General features: G+C 41.5%; 1 protein-coding gene across 1 annotated transcript; it reads right to left on the bottom strand.

Moving 5' to 3' along the window:
• Positions 1-499: 499 nt before the first annotated feature.
• IIL1 (isopropyl malate isomerase large subunit 1) lies at positions 500-13,725 on the bottom strand. The gene is made up of 15 exons (XM_087375654.1): positions 13,572-13,725; positions 13,318-13,494; positions 12,514-12,684; positions 11,249-11,401; positions 11,029-11,097; positions 10,804-10,920; positions 10,609-10,683; positions 10,291-10,368; positions 10,062-10,157; positions 9,862-9,911; positions 9,026-9,080; positions 5,693-5,824; positions 5,513-5,560; positions 1,095-1,253; positions 500-1,001 (listed from the first exon to the last, which is right to left on the bottom strand). Exons 1-15 carry the CDS (start codon positions 13,623-13,625, stop codon positions 864-866), a joined length of 1,572 nt encoding a protein of 523 aa, XP_087231780.1. The 5' UTR covers positions 13,626-13,725; the 3' UTR covers positions 500-863.
• Positions 13,726-15,343: the final 1,618 nt, after the last annotated feature.

The following is a 15,343-nucleotide window of genomic DNA, read 5'->3' as shown; positions in this document are numbered from 1 at the left end:
ATCATCACAGTGGGTGTTGACCATAGTATAAAAATATGCTCTCACACATACAAATCCACACACCCACACATACTTGAGCATCCATTAATACAAAGTCTTCGTACTAAGTTTCTGTCGGCACTCTGGAGGTGAAGGGCAGACTCAGCCAGGGCAAACTCAGCCATGACGAAGGCTAGCACTAAAGGAGAAGGCTAATCAAAAGGTAGTCCAAAATCTCTTCATTCGAGCTACAACTGCTTGTGAAGTCTATAAACGTTTCCATTTTAGTCTCTCCCCAACGAGCATCTAAATCTAAATCTAGCTGATAGGGCAACGCACCATTTAAGATGGAAAGAATTATCACAATATCAGCAGGCCGCAACTTGGACGAAAACTTCACAAGGTGAAATTTGCATGTCCGCTAATACGGCAGAAGCATATACCTAGACGAATCCAGGAACATTCCCAAACTCATCCTCTAAAAACACAACATAGTGCAGTTTCAATCTCATGATAGTCACTCACAAGGTTGAAAACCATAAACTCCATAATGCATAGAAGGGACTAGCTACTATGACATCCCCACTGACGTCATCAGCACCCAACAGTGGGTGTAGACCATAGTATAAAATATGCTCTCACATACAAATCCACACACCGACACATACTTGAGCATCCATTTATACAAAGTCTTCGTACTGAGTTTCTGACAAATGAAGCACAGCCATGCTACTATTATTTATTGAAATTCGAAAACTTCCCATGGCATTGGCCACTTACAACCTAACTCTAGTATGAATCCTCTACACATTTACATCTCTCGTCTTCTCATTGCAATACAGACAATAATTTCTATCGTTCGTCCAGAGCTATATAATATATACCTACAAAAATTCTCTAGGATCTGTGACAAAACCCCTCAAAGCTGAGGCTGCAGCAGTGAAGGGAGACGCTAAATAAACCTGAGCCTCTTTATGACCCATTCTTCCAGGAAAGTTTCTATTTGTGGTGGAGACACAAACCTGCAAATAGGACAGCAGAAAACTATGAGAAAGAGCTTAAACTTTCTTAGTCATCGGAAGCAAAACAAATTCTAAAACACTAAACTTTCAAACCTGAGGTTCATTCATACGAGCATATGTATCCCGGGGGCCACCTAAACAGGCTGCACACGATGGGCTCGCAGGAGTGTCACAACCTGCTGCTTCAAAAATTTGCGCGCAAGTCTTGCCATCACACTCAGGTAGAGGCAGTGTGTAGACATCCATCCATACCTTTTATTTTTAACACACAAACAAGAGGAGTCAGACTACATGCACTCTCTCTTGGATAAGCACCATACCCTCCCTCTTTTGCCAGGCTTATCAGCACATCAAGGAAAAATACAAGATAGACTCTCGTTTGACAAGACTCAACAGACTCTCTGGGCAGCCAGAAAAAAATGGTACAATCCCTAATTTTAGGTCTTGGACAACTCATATACCCTAGTAAAATTGGTCATGAGCACAAACACATGAAAATATGTGCCTTGACAGCTATCTATACTGCTGAAAACTTGTATTCATACAAAGACCACCATTTGGCTGATAGGATCAATCCTACTGAATCTCTAGAAAATACTAACTACATAATGAGTATCATAAGAAGGGACATGGGGTCAAACAAGGCTGCCCCATCTTGCCAACACTATCTGGTTTATTCATGGACGAATTAAAAGATAGCATAAGAGCACACAGGGGTTAAAGGAGTACTAATTGCTGGGTATGCCTTACTCCTACTCATCTATGCGGATGATGTAGTCCTCTTTGTAGAAGACAAAAAGGGGCATGCAAATACACCTGGATGCACTAGGTAAATTCTGGCAACACTCAGGGATGAAAGTCAATAATCACACATTGAAAGCATACGTGGAAAGAAAGTCATAGGGGCTTGAAAGCTTTCTACGGCTTCCAAAACAAATGCAAGATAGAAAATAAGGAAGCGACACAATGCTTGTTCAAACGATGGTAGTACATGGCTGCCCAGCCTGGGCACCTGGACTGTCCATAGAATATTGGAAAGAAATAGAAACAATTCCCAAAAAGTTTCTCATAGGAGAGCTAGGGGTCAAAGTGCAAACTCTGTTGGAAATATTGTAACATTAAAAGGCAGTGGCCAATGGTCGATTGTTTATCCTTCTCAAAAGTAAGAGTAACTCCTTTGTAGGGCGTGGCTCAACTTATAGAGCCTTAGCATACCTAGGACTACATGAGTTTTAGCAACGTGCATAATTTGGAAATTAAGAGGATCTATATACCCTTGCATTTTCAAATTTACATTATCAACAATCGTGTCCCAGCTTTTTTGTCTTGGCCCTTGGCCAACGAGATGATATATTTGTCTGCACTAACACTCTCTGGCAGCTTACATTTTTTAATGAGTGAGTATTGAAGAAAATATGAGTGGCACTATCATCTACAATTACTCAAACCATCTTTCCGTTAAGAAACCCATGCATCCTAGATGATGGGGGCCAAAAGTGGACTCCCACATGACCGAAGTAATGAAGATAAAATGCTCTTTATACTCATGAAAGACTTCGACTTTCTTGTATTTAGAATGTTAAGGAATTGGCAAGATCTGTACGCTATGAATTTAGTTCCTTAGTTACTTACCCTTATCAAAAGGGTTTTCATTCCTTGTGGTTGTGCTAATTCGATCTTCACTTGAACACTTAAAACATAGCCGATCCTTCATTGCCTTTCTAAACTGGCCGAAGGGTAACATAAACCTCTTACCCACAGAGTCCTGAGAGACCGGAAGGCTTAGCATTTAGATTCAGTTTGAAAGAATGTTTTTAACCTTGACCAGCTTAAAAGACATGGCTTTCAATAGCTTTAAACTTTGCTACAGAATCATCATAGATTAAGTTTTTGGGACATTTCTACGGACTTCTTAGAGCTTTCACACCATCTATAAACCCCCTAGTTCTATGAAACTCAGTGAGGTCTTTAACTTAAGAATAGCCTCATGATGATCCACAGAAGGAAAAGATTGGGTGCTCACGGATATTGTGGCACTATCCATGAGCATCAAAATGACTACTAATTCGATGTTTCCGCACATTCAATTGGCAAAGACTGCTTGTGGGCCTAGAAAATACTTAAAAGATCTATACGAGACCAACAATGCAGCTTGAAAAGTTACTCCAGAATCAATTATTTGCATTGACATTGGACAAGAGATAATCATCAATGAAGGTCAAGATTTTGAAAAATCAACTGGAGGTGGTTGGTAAAAAGATTGATAGCAAACACATAGCCATACTATTTAGAAGCAAGCTTCCACATAACTTCAATAGGTGGGTGATCGTTTTCTCCCATGACCAAAGCCAAGGGCCCCAGGGGACTAGACGTATTAGAGGCCCAGAGTGCACAACTTGACAGCCTGGACTAGGGTGGAAACTCATATGAGGATTGCAGACATCTCCTCTCTACTCTTTGACATGGGGGGCGAACCGCAGGAATGATGGTAGCACTTGTCAGACAACAAGCTTCCTATCGGGGGGCTACAAAGGAGGAGGGACCTGGATAGCCTGTTCATGCAGAGCACCAGCAGCAATCCATCACTAATTTTTTTCCTTGAAGGCACCAACCATTACCGCATCCAGAGCCACTATCCAACCAGCTCTTCTTGTTTACCCGGTTGGTGGAGTTGGTCCCTCAAATAGCATACACACGTCCAGTCACTCGCATCAATAGCTGATCTGTTGGCTTATGGCCAAGGACCTCCCCTCATTGTCCTTTACATTTGGGTGTCCTCTCTCTCGCCAACGAGTACACCACGTGTTCATTTTCTCACCTCAGACACAACCTTGGGTATGGGTGCGGTAACAGGAAGGACAAGCTAAACCAAAAAAGACCCTTTACAGGATGAAAACTCTTCTCATAGTGAACGTGAAAAAAGAAAAAGTATAACTCTAGATTGAGCACTACCATCACACCTATTTCATTGGCTAGCAAAGTATAACTCTAGATTGAGCGCTGCCATCACACCTGTTTCATCGCCTTTTTGCTAGCCACCAACACCTTCCTCCTTACAATACCTACAAATCCAATAGCAGTAAAGGATTGAGTGATGCGTGATGCAGAGGCTCTAGCCATAATCATTGACACCACTGCAGATTCAATGCTACCTCATATCCAGTTGGCGGACACTTCCTTTGCCGCATGGACCATATTGAAGGGGATGTACGAGGTGAATAACGATGTGAGGATTCTCGACCTCGAGACGGAGCTCTACAACATGAGCATGGATAAAGGGGACATGGTATAGGACCACATCACAAAGATGAAGGTGGTCAGGGACAAACTCTCAGCAGTTGGTCAAGTGACGGATTCAGCACGTATGGCTAGGCTTTTGCTAGGCATGCTTCCCAAAGAGCTATAGGCCTAGAGGGTGTCACACTAGGCATTACTTTTGTACTGTGTTTGTTGTGGATGGAAATATAAGTTTTGTTGGTTCTACATCTCTCCTGTGCATTGCTCATTTACTTGCTGCACTCTTCTACATTAAGCACACATAAGGAAAGAAGTTTTAGGATTCCACATATCTGACACCCGTGTGTGAGTTCTTGGGCTCTATCAGTCTTCCACTGTATACCCTCTGTTATGCCGTGATTCTAACACCCCCCCCCCCCCCTTCTTTCCCTCCCTCCCTTTTCCCTTTCCCCTTCACCCCCTCACTTCTGCCTTCCATTCTGGTGACAGTCCTTGTTTGACAAAGGAGCTTTAGATCCAAAAGGCAACCTCTTGGTCTGGACTGGGGGGCTCACATGGCAGCACCCTCCACTCCCTCATCCATCCAGATTTCCTCTCCACACAACAGGTGCAACAAGCTGTACCCTCTCTTCAAGATCAAGCAGTGGTGGGACCCATTGTTGGCCTTAACCCCACGTGAAAACAGGTTCGACATTGGGCTACCCCTCGAAGGTAACCACATCCATCCAGTCATAATATGTACTTGATTTAGAGAAGGCCTACAGACCAATACCTAGATCATCCATGCTATCTCCACACAGGCTTGACTTCACTCATGCTTGCCAGCATCCATGGCATCTCTTTCGCTATCAAAGAATCATCTTGCATTATGTAGCCAATGCTTTCCCATGCCAATTACTCATCAATCATGTATCGCTTTGCTTGCATGATACAGTATCAATAACAGCTCACAATCGACTTTCAACAAATCATGAATGTGATTCTCCATAGCTTTTGCAACTAGCATTTCATATGTAACAAATCGATTTGATCATAGCCACCTTAAGTCAGCTAATTTGTTTTCATTACACATCAGTCTCACAAAATCAAACACTAATATACAATCAAATGTATGTGACTCAATAATCACTCCTGTGAAGGACAGGGAAGCTCATAAGACCTTAGCCCCTTAGACTTCAATGCCGTAAGTGAAAAAGAAACGTCTAAATACATGATGCAAATAATACATATTTTGAAATAAAGAGAGAGCACAAAGTTAGGCAATAACAGCAAACCTTTTGTGTGGCTGGAACAAGAAATGTTGGCACTTTTACTTTCTGACCCTGAAAGAGAATAAGCAAGTCGCCAAATAGAAAAGTCAAATATATAATGGACACTTATTGTCGGATCTATCAGTTAGAATAACGAAATATGGACAGAAATTGCAAGACTAGAAGAGTGGCCAAGATACATACAGACTTATGCAGGAGCTTAGCAGCAGCAACGAAGTCTTCTGTTTTCCCCCCCGTGCAGGACCCTATGTAGACCCTGTCAATCTTCACAGCCTTACATTCTCTTGCTAGACCACGATTGTCTGGAGAATGTGGCTGATTCAAACATCCAATGCATTGTTAGTGACTAAAACAAACACCTGCACCGATGCTCTACAGTAAAGTTAAAAGAATCCTTCTTTAATATTACCAACAAAAAAGCATTACAAGCATGTAGAACACAAATATGGCCAACACAATGCTTGTCTCATTCTGATGATTAATAACACTTCAACCACTAAAACAATTGCAGAAATCCAAGCTTACCACTTCCAATATTAGACATGTCAATCAGACACACGCAATACAGACTAAAAACATGACCAAAGGGAAGGAGCAAGAGTAAGAAAGCCACAAAGAGAAAGAAAGACGGGCAATGTTTTAATCTGCAAGAGACCCAAAGGATCACTATAAAAAGTATTTATTAACACTGAATAGCTGGATACTCATCCCTTCTTTAACCCACATTGAATCCACCACTCGGCATTAGCAGGCTGCAGAACCCCTGAAATATATTTTAAAAAAAGATCAAAATAGCCATACATATGGCAAACTAAATGTATCTCCTTCTCCTGCTCTATCACTCTGTGTGCTCAGCTCCTTCAGTTTGTCATGTTTTACCAGGATATAAAACAATTTCTTGGACAAGATCATCTTCAGAGGTCTTACTAAAGAAGTGACACTACAGAAGAGTAACGGTCCTCCGCAGCCCAAACGTTATCCATCTAGAATGTGACCGTGACAATGAGCGACAAACACACATCAGGACGTCCAAGTCCCTTATCAAAAGATCTAGAGCAATGTTGCACTATTTAGAAACCTGTATGATGCACTCTCACCTTGCTACATTACAGAAAAACAGCACAAGATTATACTTAATGCCAATAACATCTCTTGAGGTCAGCCCAAAGACAAAATATGACATCTCAAGACACCCAATCAAGCCTGAAAGTTCTGAAGTATATGCACACCACCTGAAGAGGCAGTCCATATATATCAACGAAAACCTTGCCAAAGCTCCACAACTATCAAAGACAAGAAAGGATATAAAAGAAGGAAAGATACATCAAGGAGAAAAAAGTTTTAGTTATGCTATAATGTGCATCCCAGTTATGAAAGAATTGAAGCAAAACTCCCTAATCTGCTTAAGGGTAGAGGAGCCCTCCTCATTCATTGGAGGCAGCTCCTACATAAATATGCACAACCTCATGCACAAGCAATTTCAGCAATCATATAAGAATACATCATGAACCTGGAAGGGGGTCACCACTCCAACTGACATGCAGCTTCCTCGATTTCCCTACATGTAAACACCATAAGACTTGTAGGCTAGGTTGATACCCCTCCTCGATTTCCCTACATGTAAACACCATAAGACTTGTAGGCTAGGTTGATACCCCTCAAAGAGGCATATTTGTGATTGTCAAACCACAAACGAACAGAGTCCCTTTCTTTTAACTTCAAAGTCCATCTGAATACTCCTTTTGCTAAACCTAGGCATGTATCTAGATGAATCCACGAGCATGCCCAAACTCATCCTCACACATATTGCAGTTTCAATCCCACGATAGTCACTTATAAGAGTGAAAACCATAAACTCCATCATAGCAGGTACTAGCTACTATGACATCCCTACTGACATCATCAACGTCCAACAGTGGGTGTAGACCATAGTATAAACATATGCTCTCACATTTACAGATCCACATCCCCACACATACTTGAGCATCTATTTATACAAAGGTCCTCATACTGAGTTCCTGTCAGCACTACGGAGGTGAAGGGCAGACTCAGCCGTGACAAAGGCTAGCACTAAAGGAGAAGGCTAATCAAAAAGTAGTCCACATTCTCTTCATTCACGCTACTATTGCTTGTGAAGACTACGATTTCATTTAAGTCTCTCCCAAACGAGCATTCAAGCAAAAAAATGCTTAGACCATCTAGCTGGTAAAGTGCAAAAGGGCTACCCATGTGGTCATCCGCCCACAAGCCTCCCAAAAAGCCTAACATCTGTCTCCCATGTACATTCAATATTGTTGAAGCAGTACAAAGAATTGAGATAAGGTTAATTCACTTAAAAGAATCCCCATTTCTTACATCATGGAAAAAATTAAACTAGGGATATTGGTATGTCAGTCACTCCCCTATTCATCTTCATTTGCTGCAGGGTTAGTTTGCATACAAAGCTTTCCTTTTGGTGATTGCAATGGTCAACTTTGTCAAAGGGATGTTGGGTACACACTCTTTTTTTTTTTGGTGAAATCCAGCGAAAATTATATTACAAGAAACAATCCCAAAAGCTGGGACTTCCAGTAACAAGCATCAAAAGATATCATTATATGACAACACACACACACAGAGGAAAAAGAAAGAAAAGATCGAGAAAAAAGGAGGGGAGGAGGAGGAGGAAGAGAGAGAGAGAGAGAGAGAGAAATAAGAGGACATAAAACAAAACTAAAAAGAGGTTTTAAAAACTGCTTAGTAACCAAACCTACACTTAATAAATATCTCATCAAGATTCAATACCCCACCATAAGCAACCATCTAGGTTTCAAAAGATTTTGAAATCTCCCAGGTGAACCACAGACCCTTTTCTTACAAAAACATAATCACAATGCCAAAGCTTATCGATAGACTTTTCCATGTGTTCCATAATATCTTTTCCTAGAGTTTTGACAAATGTGGAAGTGGGAGTCTTCTGTGACTATCATATAAGATATGGATTAAGAAACATATACCATACAAGAGCTCTATCATATAAGATAATGATTAAGAAACATGTACTATACAAGACCTCTATCGGAATATCACATCAATTCATGCTCATGAAGCAAAAGCTCGACCTCATGAAACAACCTAAAAGCTATAAATCCATGTTATTGTCTTACCAACTCTAAACACAAACCCGTAACTCAATTACTATTAGCACCCACAATAATTGCTACATGGTAACAACTTTCGAGAATGTGCAAGAGATGTAGGTGAGCTACCAGGTGACAAACAGCCTATTTTGCTTCCTCCATCAAATGGATATACTGACTGCCCACTCTTGAGTTTGTATCTCAATAGAGAACGAAATCCCAGCAAATAAACAGAAAAATGTCCAAAATGATTCTAGGGACCAAATTGACGATCCTAGAAAATCTTTTCACCATGCAATCGATTGCGCTTCATGAACAAGTCATATAACATGTGTGCCAAAATGGGTGAACACTACAGGAGATCTTACTTGTAGGCAAAAGTGCACAGAAAGAATACCTTGGCGACCACTGGTTCCAACTTGGAAACATCAAATCTATACTCTGCAGAAAATCTGAAATGAGAACATATAAACAAAAAAATAATTCAGTATTGGATCATGGCCCATTCAAGGATAGCCCCAAGTAAGCTAAGATAAAGAATTTCCAACTCATTGGCAAATGTTCAACCCATTTCCTAACAAGAGCAACGCCTCTACTTTTGTATGAAAAATGATAATATATCAAGGTCAGAGGTCTGAGACCAAGAATTACAATGTCAAGCAAATAAACTAAGCGGGAGCTGCGATATCATCGGGGTCCTAAAATCGATGCTCACAACTACCTGCAGAGAAGCAGCTCAGCACTAGGTTGCACCTCAAAGGAGCAGGACGACAGCTAGCCAAGATTGATGCAGCCATCCCAGATTCCTAGCAAAGAGGGAGTATCTCATGCAAACGAGGACCCATTTGCGCATGACAGAGACATTTCTTTGGATTGAGATCCCTCTCGGCTTCAAATACTATTACTGCATCTTGTGGCAATTCTACACGTTCTTCTATAGCAGAGAAACGGGTAGAGAACTCCTATCTTGCAACAAGACGTCACAAATCTGACCACTGTTGATTGGTACCATCGCCAAGAATCAGCGTGGTCTGCCAACAAGGCAAGGGCTGTGCAATCGACCCATAGCAACCAAGCACAATTCAAACACCGCCAACCAGGTAAAGTCACTTCTGACCTTGGTACACTGCCACCAATGAGCTTGAACCATCTTTAACCAAGTCACAAAAACCCATAAGGGTTGAGCTAACAGCTTACCTCCTAGCCATACGCTCACACGTTGCATAGATTTACCTGGCAGATTCGTCTGTGTATAGAGGCTCAAACAGTTTGCTGGTCTTCCCCTGTACGAAGGAAGATAAATCAAAGCAACAGACAAATGCTTGCTAGATGTAGCACCAAATGACACAAAGGAGTGCCGAGTATACATACATGCCAAATATGCAAAACATCAAATAACATAATTTTAGATCAAAAGTAAACTGATCACAAACCTCAAGATATTTGAATGTAATTTCGTCTGCAGCAATAACACCATTTTTCCCACCAGCTTCCACAACCATGTTACATAATGTCATCCGGTCTTCCATCTGTGACAAGGTGAACACACAAATAATCAAAGCTCCTGCAGCTAGCACACTAACACGACATAATTGTAGACAAGTGTATTGCTTCTTGAACAATGGAGACGGAAAAAAAAGGTGGCTTGCCAAAGTAACTCACTGTCATACTTTCCACGGCAGACCCAACAAATTCCATAGTTTTGTACGTAGCCCCCGCCACACTTATTTCACCAATTATCTGCCACAGTTATGAACAACAAGAGCCTTGTGTACCAAGTTGCAACAGGTGATTGGACAACATTCAACAATGAAGAGTAGTACTGTGAGCCATATAAACCTATTTAAGGTAAGACAAATTGTGTGTGTGTGTGTGTGTGTGTGTGTGTGTGTGTGTGTACCTCACAGCACAGTACTGAACATTGCACAAACCCTGATTGATGTTAAGCATTCAGCAAGCACTTTAGCCTTCTAAGCCTACCTGAAGAATCAGATCTTTTGCTAGTAAAAAGCTAGGCATCTCTCCATCCAGGACAAATCTCAGTGTTGGAGGCACCTGCAAGATAAAAACTCTAGTCTCATAGTCTAGTGAGATTGGAAGTGGACATTCATGTCACCCACAATGAGAAGAAAGGAAATAGAGGAAACAAAAAACCACGCAGTAAGAGCATTTCACCTTCACGAGAAGCTTCCCTGTTCCCATTATGAATCCTGCATCAGTATTCCCAATTCCAGAGGCAAACTCTCCAAAGGCGCCTGCCGTGCAAGTATGGGAATCGGTACCAAACAGAACCTGAAATCAAACACTTTATCTAAGCAATTTCGCTGCAGGTAGGGGACAGTGCTATGCTTTCTCTAATAAATAGGGGAGAAAATGAAAGCTACAAACACCGATGCGAACCTCGCCAGGTCTACAGTGGCCCTCTTGTGCTAGTGCTATATGGCACACTCCCTTATAATCTGGATTTACCTGCAGTTTCAATTGGTTCTACATAAGGTTACCTCAGAGCTGAATCAGTTAGTGACGTTATTCTTGTAAATCTGACTGGTACCTTTAATTATTCCAGCTACTTCAATGAGACAACAGGCAAGACCATAATCAGATAGTATAATCAGAGTACCTTAAAGTCGCTGCGATCTGTAATGTCATAAAAGTACTTGATGTTTTGCTCATGAGAAAATTGTCTGATAATATCCACATTACGATTTGCTCGTTCATCCTCTGTGAAAATGTAGTGGTCTGGGATAATTACAATCTTTTCACGGTCCCAAACCTTCACAAAAAAACCCATGTCATCCCAAAGCCAGTGCATTTCGATCTCAAAGGTTCCACAACAACAAATATATATCCAGATTCCAATCTTCATTCGAAATACATATGCGTTAATAAGACTAGAATACATCCAATCTTACGATTGCGTTTTTCTAATAAAACGAGCAAAGAAAAAAGGACAGAGAAAGAGAAACAAGGGAAGAAAGGAGTTTGTAAGAGACATTAAACAAAATTAAGAGAAAATCAGGAAATTTTAAAAAACTTAGTAGGCAAAGCTATGCTTATCTTAGTTGAAATCTCTAAAAGAAGAGCAGTAGAAAAGTAGAAGAGGCTGGGAAGGGGGAAGGGAAGGGAAGGAAGGGGGCAGGGGGCACTGAAGCAAAACATCATATGCCTAGATGAATCCAGGAACATTCCCAAACTCATCCTCTAAAAACACAACAAAGTGCAGTTTCAATCTCATGATAGTCACTCACAAGGTTGAAAACCATAAACTCCATCATGCATAGCAGGGACTAGCTACTATGACATCCCCACTGACGTCATCAGCGCCCAACAGTGGGTGTAGACCATAGTATAAAAATATGCTCTCACACATACAAATCCACACACCCACACATACTTGAGCATCCATTTATACAAAGTCTTCGTACTGAGTTCTGTCGGCACTCCGGAGGTGAAGGACAGACTCAGCCATGATGAAGGCTAGCACAACATCAGTGCATTCTGGCCTCAAAGGTTCTATCTCCATTCTTAGAAATTATATATATCCAGTCTTACTTTGAAATTATAAGAAAGAAACAGTAAAGGGAGGAGGAGGGAGGGACCACAGGGGGCCAGACAGAGAGAGAGGGGGGGGGGGGGCGGGGGGACACAAAACAGAACTGAAAATTAGAATAGAAATGGTACTTAGTAAGAAAAGCGATGCTTATGTTCTAGACAAAAGCTCAAAAACAAAAAGAAGCAAAAAAATACCGCTAGAAAAAGACAGAGCTTTAGGTTGACATCTACCATCGAAAGAAAATACAGATAAGAGCATCATTTTTTGTTCTTCAGAAGTTCATGCCAAATATTTCAATCAGCTGACTAGAGATGCTCATGTTGATAACTCACTTTGGCATTCGCTCCGAACTCCTTTTTGAAAATTCCCATGGTTCCAGGTCCACAAACATCATGAGTCATCAGAATGTCAGTATTCACCCAGACGTTTTCTCCAGGAGACAACCTTGCCCTCTCAGAAGCCCGTGCAAGAATTTTCTCTGTCATTGTCATTGCATGCTTAACCTGTAAAGGTTATAAGTAAGATAGCAGGACTACCTACACAATTACATATTCTTCATCAAAGATATTAGGACTCTGATAACAGGCCCATGAAAAAATATACCGTTTTAATATTTATATATTAGAAAATGTAACCTGATACAAATAACAATAAGTAGAAAATAAAACTAAGACAACAAAAGATTATTTTCAAAAAGAATACAGATGTTCAACTAGAGGATCCACAAACAAAGAGCTCTGAAGTTTCCAATTTGAGCCCTTGAGATCTAACCATACGAAGGTACAGCACAAGCACCAAATATCAAACTCAACCACCTTGCTAAAAGTCTGCAATTATCTATGATCAAGAGTGAGAAACACGGCAAATGCAATACCAGCATCACATCTGGAGTAAAGGTAAATCGATCTACAGCACAGCCCTCATTCCCCTCCAATCAGACTTTCCCTCCTCGAGCTTCTTTCAGGGCCCTATCATTCCCTCCCTCCTTGCCTCCCGCCAGCTAGCCAAGGTACCTACAAATGCTAAACTTACCAAGGTACCGAAAGAGAATGGACCTATTTGCGAGCCGTCATTGGGACCGACGCAAAGTTTCAGTGGCGCCCAAAATCAGAAAGCGAAGAGAGTGAGCTACTCACGGAGCCGGTAGACGCAGGAGACTTGTCCTGGGGCCGAGGAGGGGCAGACACAGCTCGAATGTGAAGGGGGGCGCATCTGGAGGAAGCGATGCGAGCAGCGATTGCAGCAGCGGGAGCCATGGAAGGCAAGCTGGTACCGAGGAAGGAGGAGGAGGAGGCGACGGAGGCAGAGTCGCCCTGCAATAAACCAAGGCTGTGAGTAGAGATGGAAAGGCAATGAGCGAAAGGTGAATCATGGAGGGGAAGAGAGGTACCATAGCTGAGGGGGAGAGCTGGGAAGGGGCGATGGAGGTGGCAGAGAACGCCATAGCCACAGCTTTGGAAGGCGCGCGCGCGCACACACACACACAAAAAGAGAAGGAGAAATTGCTTCTCACAAATAACACAGAGTAGAATCTAACTTACACGACTCTCATGTTTTATACTAGATACACTCTTGCATTAATCACCAAAAAAACGTGTACATAATGTTTGTCTGTGTACATAATGTTTGTCTCTTGGGTGTGTGTCTCAAGAGGTAATTTCACCAAAAAAAAAAGTCTAGAGGCTAATTCTATTTGGCGAATGCATCCACCACCTACCTCTTCAGCAATAGGTTCTTTTTTGGAGACTTCACGTGGTTCCTCTTCAGCAACATGTCCTTTTTTGGAGAGTTCACGTGGTTCCTCTTCAGCAACAGGTCTTTTTTGGAGAGTTCTTCTGGGGGTTCTTCCATCTGGCCAACTATTGGCATATAGACACATTGCCCTTCTGGGGGTTCTTCCATCTGGCCAACTATTGGCATGTAGACGCATTGCTCTTGTTGTATGTCACAGATGTTTGGCTTCTCAAGATACTATGCTTCATTTGTTTTGGTTTTGCCCGTCCGCTTTGAACTGTGAGGTTGCTCCATCTGAGCACATCCAATGTTCATTGACCTGAATGCCTTTATCTTTCAGCCAGAGTGTGATGCATCCTATCATCAGATGATAGTATTTGTGGACAATGCCTACAATACGCACATACGTAATTTGGACAAAGATTGTAACTTGGTTAGAGTGCCAATGCATGGATTGGATCTCATTTTGTTGTTTGAAAGTGTAGTTTTCTACAAAATCTACAACAAATACCACCACTTCTTTGGGGAGGCGAACAAGACACTCCTTGAATTGCTTTGCCTACCATCTACAAACAAAGTTATGCTTTATAAACTTGTTCAAGTGGTCCTTAAACATTACCAAAAGCTCCCTGCATTGCATCTCTTTGAATGAAAGAACTTTCCTTTTTTTCTTTTTTCCATCAACTATGGTTCCAACTTGGACATCCTCAAATATCTTTACGGACACTATACGTGCAGTAAATTATTCCTCCCTTGTGCAACATGCCATTTTTCCTGCTCCACATGAAGACCATTGCCCCATCGAGTACTTAAGCGCATGGTAGCTGGCACAGATTGCTTTAAGGCAAAGGATAGATTCCCAAAGCACAATTATGCCTGCGAAATTTTTCACACGTGCCTTGCAACTAGCACCTGAACCACAAATTTCACATCTGCAATTGCACTCTGCTCCATGCACACCAAAAGAGACCTGTCGTAAGTGGTTTACAGCATCCTTAAAAAAAGACATCTGCACATGTGTGATGCAGCAACAAGTGTACTGATCCTTAAGCTTGCGCACAAAGTAAGGCTTCCACTTCTCAAAGGCCCTTTGGTGAATCTGTACCTCCGGGTGGCTCTCTTTGAAGGCAAGAAAGAACTCCACCTACATTAAACATATTAGTTTGTTAGTACTTGTTAAACATAGTACTTTGTTAGTACTCGTTAAAGTTATTCGAAAACATCAATAAATAGGAGTTTCAAGTTTGCCTACAATAAGAAAAAGGACAAAAGGGATACTTCTCTTGTTGTTGTATACATACTGGCAAAAGAATACCTACCATTGTTCTGTTAGTGGCAAGCAATTGCAGATAGGGAAGTACTACTATGCTAGTGCCACCGACAAGCACACGAGTAGCTACTGTTCTATCATGCAAATTGAAATATCTA

This window comes from Dipteris shenzhenensis, chromosome 6 (genome assembly GCF_047967505.1).
Source record: "Dipteris shenzhenensis isolate YYH24624 ecotype China chromosome 6, Dip_SZ_1.0, whole genome shotgun sequence".
NCBI lineage: Eukaryota > Viridiplantae > Streptophyta > Polypodiopsida > Gleicheniales > Dipteridaceae > Dipteris > Dipteris shenzhenensis.
The sequence above is the reverse complement of the archived record's forward strand: the minus strand, read 5'-3'. Positions and strand labels throughout refer to the sequence as shown.

Bases quoted from the DNA above. Each gene is read 5' to 3' on its own strand.
- IIL1 (XM_087375654.1), bottom strand. From the start codon at position 13,625: ATGGCGTTCTCTGCCACCTCCATCGCCCCTTCCCAGCTCTCCCCCTCA. The intron at 12,685-13,317 runs GTGAGTAGCTCA...TAACCTTTACAG, and splicing joins CTCCTGCGTCTACCGGCTCC to GTTAAGCATGCAATGACAAT. The intron at 9,081-9,861 runs GTAAATCTATGC...TTCTCATTTCAG, and splicing joins TACACAGACGAATCTGCCAG to ATTTTCTGCAGAGTATAGAT.